Genomic DNA, 23419 nt, shown 5'->3' on the forward strand with positions numbered 1-23419 from the left:
TGCTTTACTGAACTTCACATATTAGCAAATCTACCCAGGTTTCAAAAATATAAAGTAGATTAAGTTGTTTCTTCTCTGGCATGAATAAATATAAATAGGAAAACAGCAAAATTGAAAATGTTTGTTGGAGCAATACAGATTGATGGGCAATATGATGGTGGTTAAAATTCTGCAAGGGTGTGACTGAGCAAATAGAAGCAGATTGATTCCAATTGAAGATGACGATTTGGTGTAAGCAGTTTATAACAGAAACCAAGAATGAATTTTCAACTGTGAAAATGTAAAATTCATTTTCACTGTTGATGACAGAGGCAGACAAATAGAAACATGGAAACATAGAAAAATAGGTGCAGGAGTAGGCCATTCGGCCCTTTGAGCCAGCACCACCATTTAATATGTTCATGGCTGATCATCTAAAATCAGTACCCCATTCCTGCTTTTTCCCCATATCACTTGATCCCTTTGGCAGAAGAGCTAAATCTCTCTCTCTCTTGAAAACATCCAGTGAATTGGCCTCCACTGCCTTCTGTGGCAGAGAAATGTTAATATTCACGATTTGACTTGTTAAACGGATACAGATACCGTGATGGTTAAATGTCATCAGGCATTAAGTCAATAAGATATCATCCTGTCAATCATTAGCTGTATTTATTGACAGAATAATTTTTGTTATAAGTATATACAGCTACTTCTTTCGTGAATGTTGTCAATATGATATTGCTTACAGCTTTTTGAAATAGACTGGATGCTGTGGAGGATATTAATCTTCTCTCGTTCCTAACAAGCATCTGCATCTGACCTTCAGTAAATCTGGTGACACAGAATATATGAATATATCCAAGCATTCATCCAAGCATCCAAGGGCAATAGATTTGCCCACCTATACCAATCCCATTAGCCCACATTGCTCTACGCCCATGCAGAACTCACTGACTTTATACACTTCACCTCCAATTTCCATCCTGCCCTTAAATATACCTGGACTATCTCTGACATCTCCCTCCCGTTTCTGGACCTCACCATCTCCATCACAGGAGAAAAATTAGTGACGGACATTTATTACAAGCCCACCGACTCGCACAGCTATCTGGACTACACTTCTTCCCACCCGGTCCCCTGCAAAAAGTCTATCCCCTACTCCCAATTCCTCCGTCTACGCCGCATCTGTGCCCGGGATGAGGTGTTTCAGACTAGGGCTTCCGAGATGTCCTCGTTTTTCAGAAAACGGGGCTTCCCCTCCTCCATTATAGATGAGGCTCTCACTAGGGTCTCTTCTACATCCCGCAGCTCCGCTCTTGCTCCCCATCCCCCCACTCGCAACAAGGACAGGATCCCCCTCGTTCTCACCTTCCACCCCACCAGCCAGCGGATCCAACATATCATCCACCAACATTTCCGTCACCTACAACAGGACCCCACCACTGGCCATATCTTCCCATCCCCTCCCCTCTCTGCATTCCGCAGAGACCGTTCCCTCCGCAACTCCCTGGTCCACTCGTCCCTTCCTACCCAAACCACCCTAACCCCGGGCACTTTCCCTTGCAACCGCACGAGATGCAACACCTGTCCCTTTACCTCCCCCCTCAACTCCATCAAAGGACCCAAACATTCTTTCCAGGTGAGACAAAGGTTCACCTGCACCTCCTCCAACCTCATCTATTGCATCCGCTGCTCTAGATGTCAACTCATCTATATCGGCGAAACCAAGCGCAGGCTCGGCGATCGCTTCGCTGAACACCTGCGCTCGGTCCGCATTAACGCCACTGATCTCCCGGTGGCCCAGCACTTCAACTCCCCCTCCCATTCCCAGTCTGACCTCTCTGTCATGGGCCTCCTCCAGTGCCATAGTGAGGCCCGCCGGAAATTGGAGGAGCAGCACCTCATATTTCGCCTGGGCAGTTTGCGGCCCGGTGGTATGAACGTCGACTTCTCCAACTTCAGATAGCTCCTCTGTCCCTCCCTTCCCCTCCTCCTTCCCAGATCTCCCTCTATCTTCCTGTCTCCACCTATATCCTTCCTTTGTCCCACCCCCGACATCAGTCTGAAGAAGGGTCTCGACCCGAAACGTCACCCATTCCTTCTCTCCCGAGATGCTGCCTGACCTGCTGAGTTACTCCAGCATTTTGTGAATAAATCGATTTGTACCAGCATCTGCAGTTATTTTCTTATACTACTGGTTGCTCTACGCCTTTCCTATTTAAATGTCCATCTAAATGTCTCATATAGTAATTGTATTGATTTCACCACCTTCTCTGGCTTGGCACACTAGACTTCAACAACTCCCTGTATAAAGAAAATCACCCCTCAGATCCCCTTTAAAACTCCTTCCACTCACCTTAACCTATGCCCTCTTGGTTTTGATACCCCTACATGAGAAACAGATTTTAACTATCTCTTAAATCTTCAAATAGTTACCCACCTCAGGATAAGGTTATAGATTGTTCACACATAAGACATTGTGCAATTCAAATCTATTCATAAACTACGAGGGCTTTCATTCTTTTAATGTGCAATTCAGTGGTGACCATAGCACTACATGTTGAATTTGAATTTATGATTTTCTGGAAACTGGGATAATGCTATTATTTAATGGTTTCCAAATATATTTGGCTTTGCCTTTGCTGTCAATTCCTGAAGATGCTACTACATGGATTCTAGCATCCTTTGAATTCTTTATTTTTTTAAATGCAAGGTCAAACATTACTGTGGAACCCAAAATACATATTTTTACCATTAATGAATACGTTCCTGCACAATTACGAGAATGTGGGTTAATCAGGTTGTTAATCATTTTAACTCCCCTTCCCATTCCCATACTGACCTTTCTGTCCTGGGCCTCCTCCAGTGCCAGAGTGAGGCTACATGCAAACTAGAAGAACAGCACCTCATATTCCGCTTGGGTACCTTACAACCCAACGGAATGAACACTAAGTTCTCCAATTTTAGGTAACAAAGCAACAAACTGCCACCTCACTTTTTACCCCCTTCTCTTCCACGTGCTCACCTACACTCACAACACCTACATCACCTACTACAATTAGTCTAATAATAATAATAATAATAATAATAATAATATATTCCTTTATTCGTCCCACACCAGGAAAATTTACAGTGTTACAGCAGCAAAGTGGATAGCAAGACAATATAAATAAAAGTAAAGACAAGGATAAATTGTCATCAGTTTTCTGTGTGTTGGGATTCCAACCCAAAATGTCACCGATTCATATCCTTCAGAAACGCTACTTGACTCATTGCGTTACTCCGTTTCTTTTTTGTAAATTAGCATCTGCCATCCCTTGTGTCTACACTAACCCTCCACTGATTTCTTAGGATTTCACATTTCCAATAATCAATGTGCCAACGGCAGAACGATGAAAATACACTCCCATAAATGCTTACTTCCAATGTCATGCAAGCTTGTTTTTGGCTGTCAGCATATTCCAGGTTTCCCATGGCAATCATGAGGCGATGTACCACTCTAAGCTGCAACATTTCCTCAGCCATGTCAGTGGATTCCTTGATGATTATACTGTGGAAGGCAAAGAGAAGGTAGGTCAATCATAAACTCTGGTAATATAATAATATTATAAATATAATAAATATAAAAGGTCCTTATCCCAATAAAGCAATCGTACACTCTAGTGACTATGATCATGCATTTGAAATCATACACAGACCTACGCAGACAATAAATAGCTGAACCATAACATTAAAAGAGCATTTCCTAATCCAACTGTACTACTTTATACTGTGTCATTCAATCTATGATTGTATCAATTTTATCAAATTATTGTCGGTCTGGTGCCCTGTCATACCTGTTCACAAATTTCAATTCACAAATGGAAATTTAAACGTCCTATTTCTGCAACTTCTGTTAATATATTTAGCTATGTTTGATAGAAAGGAATTGTTACTGTGAATTGTAGGATGTGATAAAATCCAAAGAGAGAAGACGCATTTGAAAAACCCTGAACTCTGAGTAAAACGTCTTGCCTATTTTACAAATTGCTTGGATAACCGACTTATTTGGTAACTAGTGAATTGAAAACAAAGCTCCCCACAGAGTACACTAATCTATAATGTAACTATTTACCACTGTGCTTCTCATAGGAAACTAATTAAAGTATGTACTGTGCCCATTAACTTTTACTATGCATTATTTGTATATGGTGCTCCATGCAAAATAATGAATCATCCCTTGGATTCTTGATCAGTTGGTAGTTATTGGTGTACCTATCTGGTCCAATAACTTATTTTCTGTGGAAAACAAAACTTTTCATGTCAAGATTTACAATTGAAACTTTGTAAAAATTGCAAATAGCAATATTCTTTAATTGGATATCTCATGGCTATTTGAAAAGTTACTGTCCATTTTATTTCTTACTAATAGTCATTGCTAAAGTTCTGAATAAGATTTTAATCTAAGTGTAAAATTCCAGTCAGAATCTTATGTCAAGATGTTAGTTAAAACACTGCTTAAGCATTCCCAGTGTTATCAAATTGTAGCTTCCATTAACTGTGCATAATGCCTTAGGAGATCTACGTATGCCCCCAAGATTCCGTTAGTTTCTCAGTTGTCGTTTAGTTCAAAGGAATGTAGAAATCCACTTAAGGATTTTGTCTTAGATAAAATAAGTTGTCATAGGACTTACCCTATAACTTTTGCTGCGGCAGCTTGTTGTACGTATAATGGTGAGGATTCTGCAAGGTTTAATGTGGGTTCATCTAAATGTAAAACAATACCAATACCATCAGAAAAAAATGGATACATTTATTTAATAACAGAAAAATGTACATATTGGTACTCAAAATACACTGAATTTACAACTTGAAATAAATCAAATACTGAGCTATAGATAGCAAGTATTTGATGTGGCACTGCACCTACAGTTGTCTAAAACTGGCGAATAACCATCAATGAATTTTAATCCATCTGGCTCAGCTGAAAGAAAGCTATAACAACTGGTAGATCCCAGATTTAACATCTGGTTTTCATTGATTTAGTGGATCTTAATAGAGGAATATAATTAATCTGTGTACTATTTAATTGGGCAAGGAATGTATCCAAGTTCCCAGTGGATTCTTCTGTGCACGTAGATGTCTACGCAAACATGGATGGTGGCACTTGTTGTATGATAGTCTGCATTTGAGTGGTTTGGGGGATTATTCCTGCAAATATGACCTCTTAGATTTCTGTCCTTAACATAGCATTGCAATAGTACTTATCAAATTCACAATGTATATTTCCTATTAATGTGAGCATGGTTCCCTATCATATTCCCTATTAATGTGGGCATTCCTTATTAATGCAAGCATAGTTTTCAGAATACACATTGCATAATTTGGTGACAGATGACGACATCACCCTTATCCAGTTCCTATGTTAACTAGGCTAATCATTTGATTCTACTCTTAAACCCCTGTCCCACTTAGGCGATTTTTTAGGCGACTAGAGGGAACTAGGCTGTCGCCACACGGTCGCCGAGATGTTACCTGTATGGTCGCGAGTAGTCTTCAAAGAGTTGTCGCGTTTTTCTGGTCGCCACTGGATTTTGAAATGTTTAAAACGGCGACTGTTGGTTTGACACCATTGATCGTAGCTTGATGTCTCCTGATGTAGGCGCTGTCATAGGTTGTCGCCAGGTGACGTAGGTTGTCGCCGGTGCTGACTTCGTTGAATTCCATTGGCGACTACCTACGTCAATCGGCGACAGGTACCGGCGTCAAAACCGGAGGCTAAAATAACGTGAATTGTCTTCAGTTGTCGCCGACACGGTCGTAGCTTGTCATAGCTTGTCATGGGTAGATGTAGGTTGACCTTGGTTGTCGTAGGTTGCCGCCTGTGTGGTCGTAGGTGGACGTCCTAAGTTGCGACGATTGGGTCGCCGGTTGTCGGTAGCTTGCCGTAGCTTGACGTCGACTAGGTGGTAGGTTGTTGTAGCTTGTCGTAGACATTGTCGTAGGGGGGGTCCAGTTGCCGTTTTTTCGGCGGATTGCTACGACTACTGCAGTTGCCGGTAGTCGCCTAAAAAAACGCGTAAGTGGGACAGGCCCCTTACACATCATAGGCAAATTATGCCTTTTCTTTCTACCATCCAAATCATTGGTACACAAGTCCCACTAGATCGATTACTTCCGCATATTTCATATTGTCAACATCACATATATACTGAACTCAGCTCCACTTCCCCACATTCTTTTCCCTTTCCATCAAACATTCTTCCTGGTTCTGCCTTTTATGGAAATGTACATTTCCACACCTGCTTTACTCATTTTGATGGAGAATCCCTCATCCTTACTTCTGCCACCTTGAATTAATAAGTGCAATGCTATCCTGGCTAGCTTACCAAACCCCACCATTTACAAACCTTAAATGTGCCAAATGTAACAAAGTGAACATAAGATTGAACAATTAGCTCAGATGAAAGATGGGTAGGTTGAAAGCCATTGGGATAGAAGTGGCACAGCTGAATTATTTTTGAATAAGTAATGAAAGTAACAAATAAATGGGTGACTTAAACGCTTATCGAGGAGTCAACGTTTCTCCTACAGTTATCTTCTGAGTTCGGCTTGAAAACCGTCTTAAGTGGGGAAACATTGAACACGTCCCAGAACGCTTAAAAGGTTTATTGAAAATCTAATTGAACACCAAAAAAATGACATAAAATGTCACATAAGGTTTCCAAAGGTAAATAAAAATATTCAAAATTGTTCTACTCCAATAGGAATTGTGTATTCTGCATTGAACATACCTTAAACTTTAGTTGTAATGCCTAGCATCTCTTCCTTTCTCTGGTGGTCAATTCTGTTTGCAGTTCCCTTGCAAATTACCCTTTAACTCCAATTATTATGTAATTGTTAATTCTAGATAACTTTAGATTAAATTAACCATGCCCACTACTCAGGATTCTGTCAATATTTATTTCCAATATGCTTCCCTCGCTAAGCCTTCTTTATATATTTATATAATCTAAAAATCACGCCAGAGATTTGATCAATACAGCCTTTTATTTTGATTACAATATCTCCACCCTGTTTGTCTAAGTGAGGAATGTTTGATGTCCAACCATTAAATCAAGAAACTTATTCATGGACAAAAGTTTGAGTTTATCAGCAGTTTAAAAGTTGCTAAAGCGTACAGCATTCCTCCTAATATTTACATTTACAAATCCTTATTGAAGTCGGATTGTGAAGCATCTTGTTATCTATACAATGACTTGTAACTCTGGTGACATTGTCACATAGAAGAGATCCAAGAGAGAAGTTTGCGTTTGCATCAACAAATATTCATAAATTTTCACTCCCGTTTACAGCTTGTTTCAAACATTCAACAAACCAATTCTAGGAATATTTTTATATTGAGTTGGTTTCAAATTGAATACGGAAACAAATCTATGAAATTGGGATGCTTAAATTGGAATGTCCTAGGATTAAATAAAATATACTTTTTGACTGAGTGCAGTAGCCTTTGCCTCACATCAATTTTATGTCTTGCCAACTGATAAGATTCCATAGGAAGCAACGCCATTTATTCCAGCACTAAGTGGAACTGAAGGGAATCCACATTAGTCAGGAAATGGTGTTAGGTAAACTGTAGGGACTGAAGGCAGATAAATCCCAGTGCCTGATGGTCTGCATCCCAGAGTACTTAAGGAGGTGGCCCGAGAAATCGTGTATGCAGTGGTGATCATTTTCCAATGTTCTATAGACTCTGGATCAGTTCCTGTGGACTGGAGGGTAGCTAATGTAATTCCAAGTTTTAAGAAAGGAGGGAGAGAGAAAACAGGGAATTATAGACCAGAAAGTCTTACTTCAGTGGTGGGAAAAATGCTTGAGTCAATTATTAAAGAAGTATAGCAGCGCATTTGGAAAGCAGTGACAGGATCGATCAAAGTCAATGTGGATTTATGAAGGGGAAATTATGCTTGACTAATCTGGAATTTTTTGAGGATGTAACAAGTAGAATGGATAAGGAAGAGACAGTGGATGTGGTGTATTTGGACTTTCAAAAAGCCTTTGACAAGGTCCCACACAAGAGATTAGTGTGCAAAATTAGAGCACATGGTATTGGGGGTAGGATATTGACATGGATAGAGAACTGGTTGGCAGTCAGGAAGCAAAGAGTAGGAATTAATGGGTCCTTTTCAGAATGGCAGGCAGTGACTGGTGGGATGCCGCAAGGCTCAGTGCTGGGACCCCAGTTATTTACAATATATATTAACGATTTAGAAACATAGAAAATAGGTGAAGGAGGAGGCCATTCGGCCCTTTGAGCCACACCGCCATTCATTGTGATCATGGCTGATCGTCCACAATCAATAACCCGTGCCTGCCTTCTCCCCATATCCCTTAATTCCACTAGCTCCTAGAGCTCTATCTAACTCTCTCTTAAATCCATCGAGTGATTTGGCTTCCACTGCCCTCTGTGGCAGAGAATTCCACAAATTCACAACTCTCTGGGTGAATTTTTTTTTTTTTCTCAACTCCGTTTTAAACGGCCTCCCCTCTATTCTAACACTGTGGTCCTTGGTTCTGGACTCGCCCAACATTGGGAACATTTTTCCTGCATCTAGCTTGTCCAGTCCTTTTATAATTTTATATGTTTCCATAAGATCCCCTCTCATCCTTCTAAACTCCAGTGAATACAAGCCTAGTCTTTTCAATCTTTAGACAAGAGAATTAAATGTAACATCTCCAAGTTTGCGGATGACACAAAGCTGGGTTTCCTTGTACATCAGTCATTGAAAGTAAGCATGCAGGTACAGCAGGCAGTGAAGAAAGCTAATGGCATGTTGGCCTTCATTGCGAGACGATTTAAGTTCAGGAGCAATGAGGTCCTACTGAGGTTGTACAGGGTCCTGGTGAAACTGCACCTGGTGTATTGCGTGCAGTTTTGGTCTTCTAATTTGAGGAAGGATATTATTACTATTGAGGGAGTGCAGCGTAGGTTCACCAGGTTCATTCCCGGGGTGGCAGGACTGACATATGATGAAAGAATGGGTCGAATGGGCTTGTATTCACTGGAATTTAGGAAGATGAGATGGGATCTTATAGAAACATCTAAAATTCTTAAAGGATTGGACAGGTCAGATGCAGGAAAATGTTCCCGATGTTGGGGGAGTCCAGAACCAGGGGTCACAGTTTAAGAATAAGGGGTAGGCCATTTAGGGCTGAGATAAGGAAAACCTTTTTAACCCAAAGAGTTGTGAATCTGGGGAATTCTTTGCCACAGAAGGCAGTGGAGGCCAATTCACTGGATGTTTTCAAGAGAGAGTTAGATTTAGCTCTTAGGGCTAATGGAATCAAGGGATATGGGGTATGGGGAGAAAACAGGAATGGGGTACTGATTTTGGATGATTAGCCAGGAACATATTGAATGGCAGTGCTGGCTCGAAGGGCCAAATGGCCTGCTCCTGCAGCTATTTTCTATGTTTCTATGTTTCCAAGTGACAAGTGGAAATAAAATTGACCAACTGTTAATGAGATGTGATTCTATTCTGTAGAGTTACAGAAGCATTTTAGATATTTCTTACCTTGAAGAATTTTTGGTAGATTCTCCATTGATGGAGTTAGACGTGCAACTAGTCCTTCAAGCAAAGCTTGTCGTACTTTATAATTCAGGAGTATCTTGATGAATTCAATAACTAAAGAACAGAAATTATTACAGCAAATAACATATTTGAATGTTTTGTTGAACTATGAGATTGGGATAATATAGTTTTTCTTTGGGTTTAATTTTTAATTCTCATTCCACTCTGAAAAACAGCATCTGAAACATTAGGAAGCCATGATAATAGAGTACTTCTCACATTTAAAAAAACAGTTTTGGGACCATCAGGCTTCATAAAATAGAGAAAAAGTGCAGTTAGTTTGTGATCATGGCTGATCATTCACAATCAGTACCCCGTTCCTGCCCTCTCCCCATACCCCCTGACTCCGCTATCATTAAAAGCTCTATCTAACTCTCTCTTGTAAGCATCCAGAGAATCGGCCTCCACTGCCTTCTGAGGCAGCGAATTCCACAAATTTACAACTCTGAGTGAAAAGGTTTTTCCTTATCTCCGTTCTGAATGGCCTACCCCTTATTCTCAAACTGTGGCCCCTGGTTCGGGACTCCCCCAACATTGGGAACATGTTTCCTGCCTCTAGCATGTCCAATCCCTTAATAATCATATGTTTCAATAAGATCCCCTCTCATCCTTCTAAATTCCAGTGTATACAAGCCCAGTCGCTCCAGTCTGTCTACATACGACAGTCCCGCCATTCCGGGAATTAACCTAGTGAACCTACACTGCACTCCCTCAATAGCAAGAATGTCCTTCCTCAAATCTGGAGACCAAACCTGCACACAGTACTCCAGGTGTGGTCTCACTAGGCCCTGTACATTTCAGAAGGACCTCTTTGCTCCTATACTCAACTCCTCTTGTCATGAAAGCCAATATGCCATTAGCTTTCGTCACTGCCTGCTGTACCTGCATGCTTCCTTTCAGTGACTGATGAACAAGGACCCCATATCTCATTGTACTTCCCCTTTTCCTAACTTGACACCATTCAGATAATAATCTGCCTTCCTGTTCTTACCACCAAAGTGGATAACCCCACATTTATCCACATTAAACTGCATCAGCCATGCATCTGCCCACTCACACAACCTCTCCAAGTCACCCTGCATCCTCATAGCATCCTCCTCAAAGTTCAAACTGACACCCAGCTTTGTGTCATCTGCAAATTTGCTAATGTTACTTTTAATCAGTCATCTAAGTCATTAATGTATATAGTAAATAGCTGCGGTCCCAGCACCGAGCCTTGTGGTACCCCACTAGTCACTGCCTGCCATTCTGAAAGGGACCCGTTAATCCCCACTCTTTGTTTCCTGTCTACCTATCAATTTTCTATCCATGTCAGTACCCTATCCCCAATACCAAGTGCTCTAATTTTGTCCACTAATCTCCTTTGTAGGACCTTATCAAAGGCTTTCTGAAAGTCCAGGTACACTACATCCACTGGCTCTCCCTTGTTCATTTTCCTAGTTACATCCTCAAAAATTCCAAAAGATTAGTCAAGCATGATTTCCCCTTTGTAAATCCATGCTGCTCAAGTAGTATTCAGACAAAAGAGAGAGCAGACGTTGGAATCTGGAACAAGAAACAGAATGCTGCAAGAACTCAATGGGTCAAACAATACATTTAAGAACCTGCAAATGTTCATTCTTGTTACATGGAGGCTACAAACAGAAACCTGTTTTAAGATAGAGCACCAAAATACACAAATATTTCCCCTTACAATTCCTTGACATAGTACGAGCCCATTATTTAATTAACTGGGATCCCTTTGAATAGCAGGTCAACATCACTGGGCAATGAAGAAGTAGATTTTACATATCATGCATGTCATTGACAAGTGCTGGTAACTTATAGTTGGTTCAAGTTCAATCCGTTAAATTCAAATTCAAATGGAATGTGAATGTGGCATTTATTATTCTATGGAATATATTTATAGTATATGACTTGGACTTTTACATTTTCTGTTTTACCCATTTTAGCAAAAGAAATCAGTCTAATGAAATATAAATACATATTTTTCAGCTTTGCAGTTTTTGAAGCATTTAGATTCTAGATGAAACTAAAAAAAGATAAATATAGTTCAAATGGTAACCCATTCAATTATTAGCCAATTTATTCTTTATTCAGATCAACAGTAATTTACCTTCATATTGGACTTCAAAATGAATTGTTCTTAGTATGTTCAAAAGAGGTTCGACAATACAAGGATGTACGATCTTCACAACACTCTAAACAAAACAAATATTGTGACATATAGTTAAGATGCCAGGTTAATATAATATTATTTGTTTTATAAAATATTTATGCCAAAGAGGCAACAAGAGCTTTCTCCAGTAAGTGTTTAACAGCTGGTCACTTGGCTTTATAGTATAGACATTTGAAGTGACTTTCCTTATGTTTTTTTTGGCTGCGAGGAAAGATTGGATAGGCTGGAGTTGCTCAATTTGGAACCGAGGAGGCTGTGGGGAAACTTAATTGAGGTGTATAAAATGAAGGGGCCAAGATAGAGAAAATAATAAGGATCGATTTCTCTGAATATAGGAGTCGAAGACCAGGGAGCCTGCAATTTAAGTTAACTGGTGGATTGAAGGGGAGATGACAAAAATGTTTTCACCCAAAGGACGGTGGTATGGATCAGGAACTCACGGTCTGAAGGATGGTGGAAGCAGAAAATGTCATTGCAATTGAAAAGTACTGATCAACAAAAACCCTGGGGAAAAAGGAGGAAAAAAAGTAACAAATTAAATCATCTCAAAGTATACAGATTTATCATAATTTTTAAATAAGGCCAATTTGAGACACTCTAGGTGAATAGAATTCTTATTTTTTGCTGGGATGGGTTTATCATTGTCCTGTGCGCCTAAATATATATTATATTATACAGGCAAATCGTACCATACTTGGGTATATCAGGGTGTAAAACAGAAAATAAATAGAATGCACAATACAATGTTACATAAGGTCAATTAAAAGATCAGGAAATACACCCTAAACATATGAGAAGTTCACTCATGGGTCTGATATTAACAGTGCAGAAGCTGTTTTTGAATCATAGTATGTGAAGCTTTCAAGCTTTTCTTTTTTGAGCCTGGTGGGAGAGGGAAGAAGAAAGAATGACCAATGTGTGAGTGGTCCTTGATTATGTTGGCTGCTTTCCTGTGGCAGTGTAATGTATAGATGGAGTAGATGGTGGAGGTTTGTGTGATGGACTAGGCTGCATTCACAATTCATTTCTTGGGATTTCGAGCAGAGCAGTTACCATACCTTTCCATCTGGAAAGGATTAGATGCTTTCTATGGTGTATCTGTAGAAATTGGTACATCAATGGAGATATGGTGACATTCGGTAGCCTTGTGAGGAAGTAGAGGCATAGGTGTCATTGGCAAAGCATTAATGTTATTGGCCCAGGACAAATTGTTGATGATATTTACACCTTGTTATTCATAAAAGTCCATATAATTATTGCCTCTCACCTGTAGTGTCCTCAATGCCTGAAGAGCCATTTGTTGTACTTTAGGAGACGTGCATGGCAATAATGCTATTAGTCCTTTGTAAACTTGCAGCTGATACTTTGGATTGCCTTGGGCTAATTGTTCTAACAAGATCTGAGCCTGTTCTTGTGTTTTTTCCAATTTTGAGTTTGCTAAACATTCTGCAATATTTCTCACACCTTTAAAAAATGTAGAAGGTAATGCCAAATTATTATTTATTACCACTGTTATTGCAAAATACATTGAGCAATATTTGTACTGGTGAGGCCATGCCATAATGGAACTATTTTGCCGCTCAAACATCCTATTGCAGAGTGACAGAAAATGGAACGCATCCACAAAGGCTGATTTGTTTTGAGCATCGTCCTATTTGTTGATGAAACTAAATACGTATAGAGATGACATATGCCAGTCGTCAATATTGTGAAAATTATTTCGCATCATGTAATTCATTTCCATCACACATCATCAGTATGCATCAACTAAAAATATACCATTGATTCATGTTTTAATTAGTGTAGAATTGTGCAGGTTACAGTTGGCTTAGATTAATACTCCGCGAGTGCCCAAACAATTGAGGAACATTAAATGCCAGCATTCTCTATCAGGATTAAAAGGTTAAATATTGTATGACCCAATGTGGCCTTTAATGGTAAAGTTAATTGGGAGCTTGTGTGCAAATCATGCACAATTCTTCGTCCATGAGACAACTTTAGGTCTTTTGATAATATAATAGAAGCAATGTTTCAACATAGCATACAATTCCACCAGATATCACAAGTGAGACCACAATGATTTTGTTTTGCTAATTTCCATATTCACCTTTTGCCCTCATTAGCACTCAACCGGAAAATATTATTAACTAGACCAAGTTCACCCATTGGCCCCAAACCTCTCCCGCACTGGTGCAGCACCCTCTCCTCCCCCCTCCCCCTCCCCTCCCCTCCCCCCTCCCTTCCCTCCTCCCCCCTCTTCCCCCCCTCCCTCCCTTTTCCCCCCTCCCTTCCTCCCTCCTCCCCCTCCCTCTTCTCCTCCCCCTCCCCCTCCCCTCCCTCCCTCCTCCCTCCCTTGATAATACATTGGGAATGGCATTGAACTACGTTAATTAGCTGTCATCACACAATTCGACCGGTTTGATCACTGGGCAGATGCAGTTAGAATCAGATGAAAATCAAATGTTACTTTAAATGAGTTTACCATAGCTTTCACAGATTAATTCCTTGAACGTTCGGCCTGCATTTGCAATAATTGTAAGTAATTTTAATGCTTCCTGTTTGGTATCTTCTTGCAACTGTTTTAGTTTCAGAATCTCCAGAAGAGTCAAAATGCCACCAACTTCTAAAATTTCTATCAGGTAACGATGGCTGAAATATAATTAAAAGTTAAAGTAGTTAAACATGGCATAATTGCCCAATCCATATTTTTAATAAAATTTGAAAATGTATAAAGCAAAAAAAAATATTACAAGTACTTGTACAACAGGAATTATATTATTTACACAATCCAAAAAGTGAACAAATCAATTCAAAATCAAAGAACAAAAAGGTTGGGAGGAAATCAGCAGATAGAGCAGTATCTGTAGAGGGAAAGGAATTGTTAACATTTCAGGTCAAGTTCTTGCATCGGAACTGAGAATGGTGGGAAGGCATCCCGGTATAGAGAGGAGGAGAGGGATGTAGCAAGTGCCAGTGGGTGACAGGCAGACCAAGGAAGAGTGAGGGATGATAGGCAGATACTGTTGTGGGGGGGGGAAGGTTGAAGGTGGAGAGAGGCTGCGGGTAGAGAGCAGGGACACAAAGGCTACAAGTGCTGGAATCTGATAAGTAAGGAATGAAGTGTTGATAACCATTCAAGGGAGACATGGGCAGATGGAACCAGACTTGGGAGAGGATACAGTGGCATACTGGGTGGGTAACAGGTCGATGAGAGGTGCTAAAAAGTGTAATAGAATGCTGGGTGTGGATGGGGTAGTAGTTACCTTAAATTGAAAAATTCAGCGTTCCCCTCTCGCAATCTGGTTCTATCTATCCTTCTCTCCCATCAGCAAAATGGTTATTTCTACTCATCTCCTTGCCCTGATCCCAACAGATTTTCCCTTCTTTCAGGTGTCCATTAAATTCAATTTTTAATAGAAAGGATTGCCCTCATTCAATGTTTATTAGGTGTGCAAAATTTCAGGATAAAGCAGTAAAGTCATGGAGTCACGTTATCAAACAGCAGGAAATTTGTCCCGTCATCAAACTGAGTGTGCATCAGTCTTCAAGTGTCCATTTTACACAAATCCTACACTAATCCCATTTTATTTTCCTCAACTTTCCCATCAACTCCCTCAGAGTGATCAACCATCTGCACTAAGGATAGTTTACTGTGGTTAATTAACGTACAAATACCAAATGATTGTGATGACAAAGATTTCAAAACAGAAAATACTTGAAATACTCAACAGATCAACTGCCATCAATGGAAAGAGAAACAGATAACATTTCAAGTCGATATCCTATCATATTTTTGCACAAATGATGTAGAAAAAGGCCAGTAAGACCATCAAGTCAATAGACAATAGACAATAGACAATAGGTGCAGGAGTAGGCCATTCAGCCCTTCGAGCCAGCACCGCCATTCAATGCGATCATGGCTGATCACTCTCAATCAGTACCCCGTTCCTGCCTTCTCCCCATACCCCCTCACTCCGCTATCCTTAAGAGCTCTATCCAGCTCTCTCTTGAAAGCATCCAACGAACTGGCCTCCACTGCCTTCTGAGGCAGAGAATTCCACACCTTCACCACTCTCTGACTGAAAAAGTTCTTCCTCATCTCCGTTCTAAATGGCCTACCCCTTATTCTTAAACTGTGGCCCCTTGTTCTGGACTCCCCCAACATTGGGAACACGTTTCCTGCCTCTAATGTGTCCAATCCCCTAATTATCTTATATGTTTCAATAAGATCCCCCCTCATCCTTCTAAATTCCAGTGTATACAAGCCTAATCGCTCCAGCCTTTCAACATACGACAGTCCCGCCATTCCGGGAATTAACCTAGTGAACCTACGCTGCACGCCCTCAATAGCAAGAATATCCTTCCTCAAATTTGGAGACCAAAACTGCACACAGTACTCCAGGTGCGGTCTCACCAGGGCCCGGTACAACTGTAGAAGGACCTCTTTGCTCCTAAGTCGAGAACAAGTCGATGTCAGTTCTCCGATCAAACCATCCCTCCCATTAATTTTCCTGTAACCTAACTCTGCCCAAATCTTTTATTACCTGCATGCTCTAAGCTTAATTTTCACTAACCAAAGAATCTTTATCTTTATCTTTATCCAGCTAATCTTTAGGAAATTGGAGGAAATTTATGCACCGGGAGAAAACCCACACAGTCACTGAGAAAAGGTGCAAACTCCGACAACGTCAAATCAAAGTGTAATCACTGGAGCGGTGCAGCAACAGCACTAGCTTTCATCAGAACTATCATGTTGGAAATGAAAAAACTATTAACTTGTAAAAATGCGAGATGGAAGAGTAAACAAGAAAGAATTTCAGTCTGAAGAAGGGTCTCGACCCGAAACGTCACCCATTCCTTCTCTCCAGAGATGCTGACTACAATGGGTGGAGAACAAGAGAATTTAAACTGAAATAAGTAGTATGTCACTGGCAGTGTGGGTATATCTGGTGAAGATACAATTAGGAGATAATGATTGAAACCTAAATTCTCAAGAAAGCAAAAAAAAAAGAATGCTGGAAATGTGAGTTACAAGGCATGAACAGCTGATTATCTGAAATTGTTGAATTCATTGTGGAATGTGGAAGGATGCAATATACCAAGATGGAAGCTGAGATTATATTTTTCAAGCTTATGTTTTGCTTCATTTGAACAATTCAATAGGTCAAAAGCAGAGATGTCAAAATGGATCTGGGACGTAGAATAAAATTCTATACACGTTACTTTTAGATTATTACTAGACGGGCGTGGACCCATTGGGTTCAAATCGCACCTGCAGGCCGGGCAACCTTCGTGCAACCCCCCCCCCCCCCCCAACTCACCCACTCCATCCCCCCTCAACCCCTCTTATTAAAATTGTCACGTTATCGTGTACCGTTTTGGCTGTGGGATCAACATACGGGACAAACATACGGAGGAACAAACAACCATATAGAGGAACAAACAACCATACGGAGGAACACACAAGATGAGAGGTTTAGTAATATATAGTTTTAAACACTGCCACATCTCTTCCAAGAATGACCATCTTGAACATCGTCTGCTGGTCCCTGTGATGCAATTTCCATTTGTCTCTTTTACTTTGTTCAACACTATTGGTTTCTGCTTCTGTTCTCATTTTCGATAATCTGGTTACCAAAGCTTGTTTCCACAGCTACTTCTCATTCTATAGTAAATATCTGGTTCCAACTTACCATAGTTAAAAGGGTTCTCTAATTCTAATTTTTTGCCCTTCTGTTCTCATCTTTCCCTCTCCTAACCAGATCAAGACTTCCTCATTAAGAATAATGGGTAGGCCATTTAGAACTGAGATGATGAAAAAAAATTCACCCAGAGAGTTGTGAATCTGTGGAATTCTCTGCCACAGAAGGCAGTGGAGGCCAATTCACTGGAGGTTTTCAAGAGAGTTAGATTTTGCTCTTAAAGGGGGGGGGGGGAGGTGGGAGGGGGGAGAGTGCAGGAGAGCCATTAAGGGTGGAGGGGGTGAGTGGAGGAGGGGGGATAAGGAGGGGAAAAGGGGGGTTGAGGGGGATGGAGTGGGTGAGTGTGGGTGGCGGAGGGTGCTACACCAATGCAGGAGAGCTTTGGGCCCAACGGGTCCACCCTGTTCTATGTAAACTAAATCTCCCTCCCACAAATACTGCTTAACCCGAGTTTTAGGATTTCAAGCATTCGCAGTATTCTGCATTTGAATGACAAAGATAAGTTTTTACTTGATAGTGACAAACTATTTTAATTTTGACAATCTATATTAAGAGTTACGATAATTAAGAAGGATTCCAACCCAAAAAGTCGCCTATCCACGTTCTCCAGTGATGTTGCCTGATCCGCTGAGTTACTCCAGCACTTTGTGTCCTTTTGTGTAAACCAGCATCTGCAGTTTCTTGTTCATACAATAATTCATGTTTGATTGTACATGAATTAGAACTCTTTTAAAGATGTTGTACCAAAATAGTCGATGCTACAAATTTCATTGTCGCTCATTTCTCAGAAGCTGCATTTTTTTAGTTTAGTTTAGTTTAGAGATAGTGTGGAAACAGGCCCTACGGCCCACTGAATCCGCGCTGACCAGTGATCCCCGCATATTAACACTATTCTCCACACATTAGGGACATTTTTTTTACATTTATCAAGCCAATTTACCTGCATACCTGTACGTCTTTGGAGTGTGGGACGAAACCGGAGATCTCGGAGAAAACCCACACGATCACAGGGAGAATGTACAAACTCCGTACAGACAGCGCCCATAGTCAGGATCTAACCCGGGTCTGCGGCGCTGTAAGCGCTGTAAGGCAGCAACTCTACCGCTGCGCCACCATGGCGCCCTTGGAAAAGCTTGGAATGGAGGCTGTGCACCTTTCTGGAAATGTGGAGAAACTGTAAAATGGAACGTCTTACCACTGAGTAGTAGCTCAAGAAAGTCTTCAGAGTTCTTGAATAATGTGCCTATTTCCTACACATACAAGGCAATTACTCAGGACAGCAGTTAAATAAATTCATATACTAATTTCTAAACTACCACAATTAAAGTAAAACTTACCCACTTGCTGCTGATAAAAATATACCAATGGCTTGCAATTGCTCAGTTACACAGGTACCAACCATGTAACTATTTAAAGAAGTTAAGAAAATAATCATTATTCTTTATCAATATGACATTTTGGATATCGCTTCCAATTAACAGTGAATATATAAACTATGCACAATGTATATTAATGAAATAATTTTAGTTATATTGTATAATTTAAAACTATAATCAAACCATATCTATTGCCATTTTAAACAGCAGAATCATGAATGATATAACAGAAGATATAGCCATTCTGTTTTACGGATATAAGCCTTCCCAACCAGCCTGGGAGGGAAAGCCAAAGAGCAAAAAGGGAAGCTTGATAGGCAGTTGCATCTCCCATGAAACTGTTCCTTCCAACTCCTTATCAGATTTCCCACACTCCATTACACAGGTCTATGGTTCAGATTAAATAATTCTATGATATATTTAAAAAATTACAATGAGATGAAAAAACTGGAATGCAGAAAAAAACAGAAGAGAGATTGTGATTGTGCAATTGGATTCCTGTGACTAGTGGTGACCCACAAGGATCAGTGCTAGGACCTTTGTTGTTTGTGATGTTCATGGAGGTTGGAGACAAGATCAGTAAATTTGTGGATAACAGGAGGATTGGTATAGTCGTTGAGAGTATGGAAAGTAGTTTTAGGCTGTGGAGAAATATCAATGTTTTGGTGAATTGTGTTCAAAAATAGCAGATGGAGGTTAATCTAGACAAAGGAAAGATAATGCACTTTGGAAGCACGAATGAGACTAGAACATTCACCATGAACAGTAAGGTCTTAGGGAATATTGAGGAGCAGAAGGATCTCGGAGTACAAGTCCATAGATCTTTGATAATGGCAACACAGGTAGCCAATGTAATTAGGAAAGCATACGGGATACTGGCCTTCATTAGTCAGGGCATCAAATAGAGGAATAGGGAGGTCATTCTCCAACTTTATAAAACCTTGGCCAGATCTCAGCTTGAGTACTGCGTGCAGTTCTGGTTAGGTATAGGAAAGATGTGACAGTGCTGGAGAGGGTGAAGAGGATATTCACTAGGATGTCAATCCTAGGATGGAGCAATTCAGTTATGAGGAGAGACTGGATAAGCTGGGGAGGGGGGGGGAGGCTTGTGTCCATTAAACAGAATGGCAAGATGTTATGTTATGATTCTGCTGTTTAAAATGGCAATATAAATGGTTAGATGGTTAGATATACAGTGCATTCAGAAAGTATTCAGACCCCTTCACTTTTTCCACATTTTGTTATGTCACAGCCTTATTTTAAAATGGATTAAATTCATTTTTTATCATCAATCTACACACAAACCACATACTAAAAAAGCAAAAACAGGTGTTTAGAAATTTTTGCAAAGTAATTAAAACGAAATAATTGAAATATCACATTTACATAAGTATTCAAACCCTTTACTCAGTATTGAGGCACCTTTGGCAGGGATTACAGCCTCAAGTCGTCTTGGGTATGACGCTACAAGCTTGGCACACCTGTATTTGGGTAATATCTCCCATTCTTCTCTGCAGATCCTCTCAAGCTCTGTCAGGTTGGATGGGGAGCGTTGATGCACAGCTATTTTCAGGTCCCGCCAGAGATGTTCGATCGGGTTCAAGTCCAGGCTCTGGCTGGGCCACTCAAAGACATTCACAAACTGATCACAAAGCCACTCCTGTGTTGTCTTGGCTGTGTGCTTAGGGTCGTTGTCCTGTTATAAGGTGAACCTCTGCCCCAGTCAGAGGTCCAGAACGCTCTGGAGCAGGTTTTCATCAAGAATCTCTGTACTTTGCTCCGTTCATCTTTCCCTCGATCCTGACTAGTCCCCCAGTTCCTGCTGCTGAAAAACATCCCCACAGCACAATGCTGCCACCACCATGCTTCACCGTAGGTATGGTATTGGCCAGGTGATGAGCGGTGCCACTTGGCATTCAGGCCAAAGATTTAAATCTTGGTTTCATCAGACCAGAGAATCTTGTTTCTCATGGTCAGAGAGTCCTTTAGGTGCCTTTTGGTAAACTCCAAGCGGGCTGTCATGTGCCTTTTACTGAGGAGTGGCTTCCGTCTGGCCACTCTATCATAAAGGCCTGATTGGTGGAGTGCTGCAGATATAGTTGTCCTACTGGGAAAATATCCCATCTTTACAGAGCAACTGTGGAGCTCTGTCAGAGTGACCATCGGGTTCTTGGTCACCTCCCTGACCAAGGCCCTTCTCCCCTAATTGCACAGTTTGGCCGGGCGGCCAGCTCTATGAAGAGTCCTGGTGGTTCCAAAGTTCTTCCATTTAAGAATGACGGAGGCCACCGTGCTCTGCAATGCTGCAGAAATTGTTTTATAACCGGAGGTCTACGGACAATTCCTTCGTCTTCATGGCTTGGTTTTTGCTCTGACATGCACTGTCAACTGTGGGATCTTATATAGACAGGTTTATGCCTTTCCAAATCATGTCCAATCAATTTAATTTACCACTGGTGGACTCCAGTCAAGTTGTAGAAACATCTCAAGGATACTCAATGGAAACAGGATGAACATAAGCTCAATTTTGAGTGTCATAGCAAAGGGTCTGAATACCTATGTAAATGTGTTATTTCAGTTATTTCTTTTTAATTACTTTGCAAACATTTCTAAACACCTGTTTTCACTTTTTTATTTTGGGGTATTGTATGTAGATTGATGATTAAAAAAATGAATTTAATCCATTTTAGAATAAGGCTGTAACATAGCAAAATGTGGAAAAAGTGAAGTCTGAATACTTTCTGAATGCACTGTAGTTCCCAGAGGAGGTTAAGAAGGGACTTAACTGAGATATATAAAATTATAATAGATACTGATAGTATGGACTGCAGAAAACATTCCACATATCAGAGGTAGATAAAACTGTAAAATGTAAGATTAAGTTAAGTGGGAAGAGATTTAGAGAAGATAAGAGGGAGACCTTCTTTAGCCAGTGAATGGTAAGTACCTGGTTTGCACTGAAGCTGGGCTGCTGGCAGTATTTTAGAAGTGTCTGCATCAGCACTTGTGTTGCTTAAGCATAGAGGACAATGGACTAAGTACAGGCCAATAGAGTTAAAACAGAAGTGCACAATAGCCAGCATCGATGAGTTGGGTTAAATGGCCTGTTTCCCTGCAGTACTTTTTTACGATTGTAGAAAGCCACACAAAAATATGATTAAGAAAGAGAGAGAATGGGCAGGGCATACAGTAGCAATGGATTTTGTATTTGAACACTTGGACCAAATTGGGTATCATTCTCCTCAGTTTCCCTTACCACGATAAATTCTGGAATTTCTATGCGTTCCATGATTCAAGACAAATTTCCACTGCAATAAACTTTTATCAGCATCCTCCCGATACCATGGCATTGTAATGCCTTGTTCAAAAGGACTAAAATTAAAAATTATCATCCTTGAATTCAAATTACTTTTAGCGACCTCACCTTACTTCTGCAATTGTTTGCAATCCTATAACTCTGAGAATTCTAAGTTTTTGTTGTTCATTCCCTTTCCTTCCCCTTCCTTCCACATTCAGTCATTCATTATATTGACTTGGCTCAACGCTCAGGAATTCACAGCCCAAACCATATTATCTCACACTTCCTTTAATAATCTCCTTAAACACCCCAGCACTTTGACAATATATCCATCCTTTTTGTGCCCATTATCAATTTTTCTCTAGCTATTATGAATTTTTAAAAATCACAGGATAACCCTGATGCCCCCATTGTTGTATGAAAAAGCTTTACAATCAGACTGATATCTCTGCTATTTCCCACATAGCCCTATAAATCATAGCATCATAGATGGTTGCAGCACAACTGGTCTTTAGCATTTGTATCTACGCTGGCTCTCTGCTACAGCACGTCGCTTGTTCCATCCCTAGTCCTTTTTCCGTGGAATTGCAATTTTTTGTTTTATCACCATATATTTATCCAATTTCTCCTTGAAAACCACAAAAGAACATCCCTCCACTACAAGTGCAGGCAGTACTTTCTAGAATCTATTCACATGCAACATAAAATGTTTTCCCTATGTCGCTATTAATTTTCTTCCCATACATTATATACCAATGACCTCTAATTCTCAACCACTGAAGGAACATTTTGAACATTTTAGGTATCCTCTTATTAACCAACCCACATCTCCCCTTCCCCTTTTTCCCCCACATCACACCTTTTATCCCCTCCTCTCCTCCCCTTTGCCCCACCTAGACTACTACCTATTTCTCCCCTCCCTCCTCTCCATCTACTACTTTCCTCCCTCTAGCTTTGCATTTCACAACTCTTCAATTCTGTCTCACACCTTTTGCTTTTATCTCAGGCCGTTTTACCAACCATCTGCCTATCAACCCCCCCCCGCGCTTTCTTGTATACCTGCCAATGCATTCCTATTACCTGCCATGCTTCATCCTGCCCCTTCCCCTTCAATCCGTCTGAAGAAGGGTCTCGACCCAATACATCACCTATCCTTGTTCTCCAGAGATGCCGTCTGACCTGCTGAGTTACTCCAACCCTTGTGTCCTTCACTGAAGGAACAATCCCCTACTATTCTGTCCAGAAACCACATCTTCTATAATTCTTCTCTGAGC

General features: G+C 40.6%; 1 protein-coding gene across 1 annotated transcript in view; it reads right to left on the reverse strand.

Annotated features, from left to right (window-relative positions):
• Nucleotides 1–23419, reverse strand: part of armh1 (armadillo like helical domain containing 1) — a 30664-nt gene that overhangs the window by 2771 nt on the left and 4474 nt on the right. Inside the window, exons 3-9 of the mRNA XM_078407959.1 lie at nt 18809–18877; nt 14252–14418; nt 13037–13233; nt 11707–11791; nt 9534–9644; nt 4653–4725; nt 3400–3529 (exon numbers count right to left, since the gene is read on the reverse strand). Of these exons, the coding sequence (XP_078264085.1) occupies nt 3400–3529; nt 4653–4725; nt 9534–9644; nt 11707–11791; nt 13037–13233; nt 14252–14418; nt 18809–18877 (832 nt within the window). The remainder of the gene's footprint in view (nt 1–3399; nt 3530–4652; nt 4726–9533; nt 9645–11706; nt 11792–13036; nt 13234–14251; nt 14419–18808; nt 18878–23419) is intronic.

The sequence above is a fragment of the Rhinoraja longicauda genome, chromosome 11 (genome assembly GCF_053455715.1).
Source record: "Rhinoraja longicauda isolate Sanriku21f chromosome 11, sRhiLon1.1, whole genome shotgun sequence".
Lineage (NCBI taxonomy): Eukaryota > Metazoa > Chordata > Chondrichthyes > Rajiformes > Arhynchobatidae > Rhinoraja > Rhinoraja longicauda.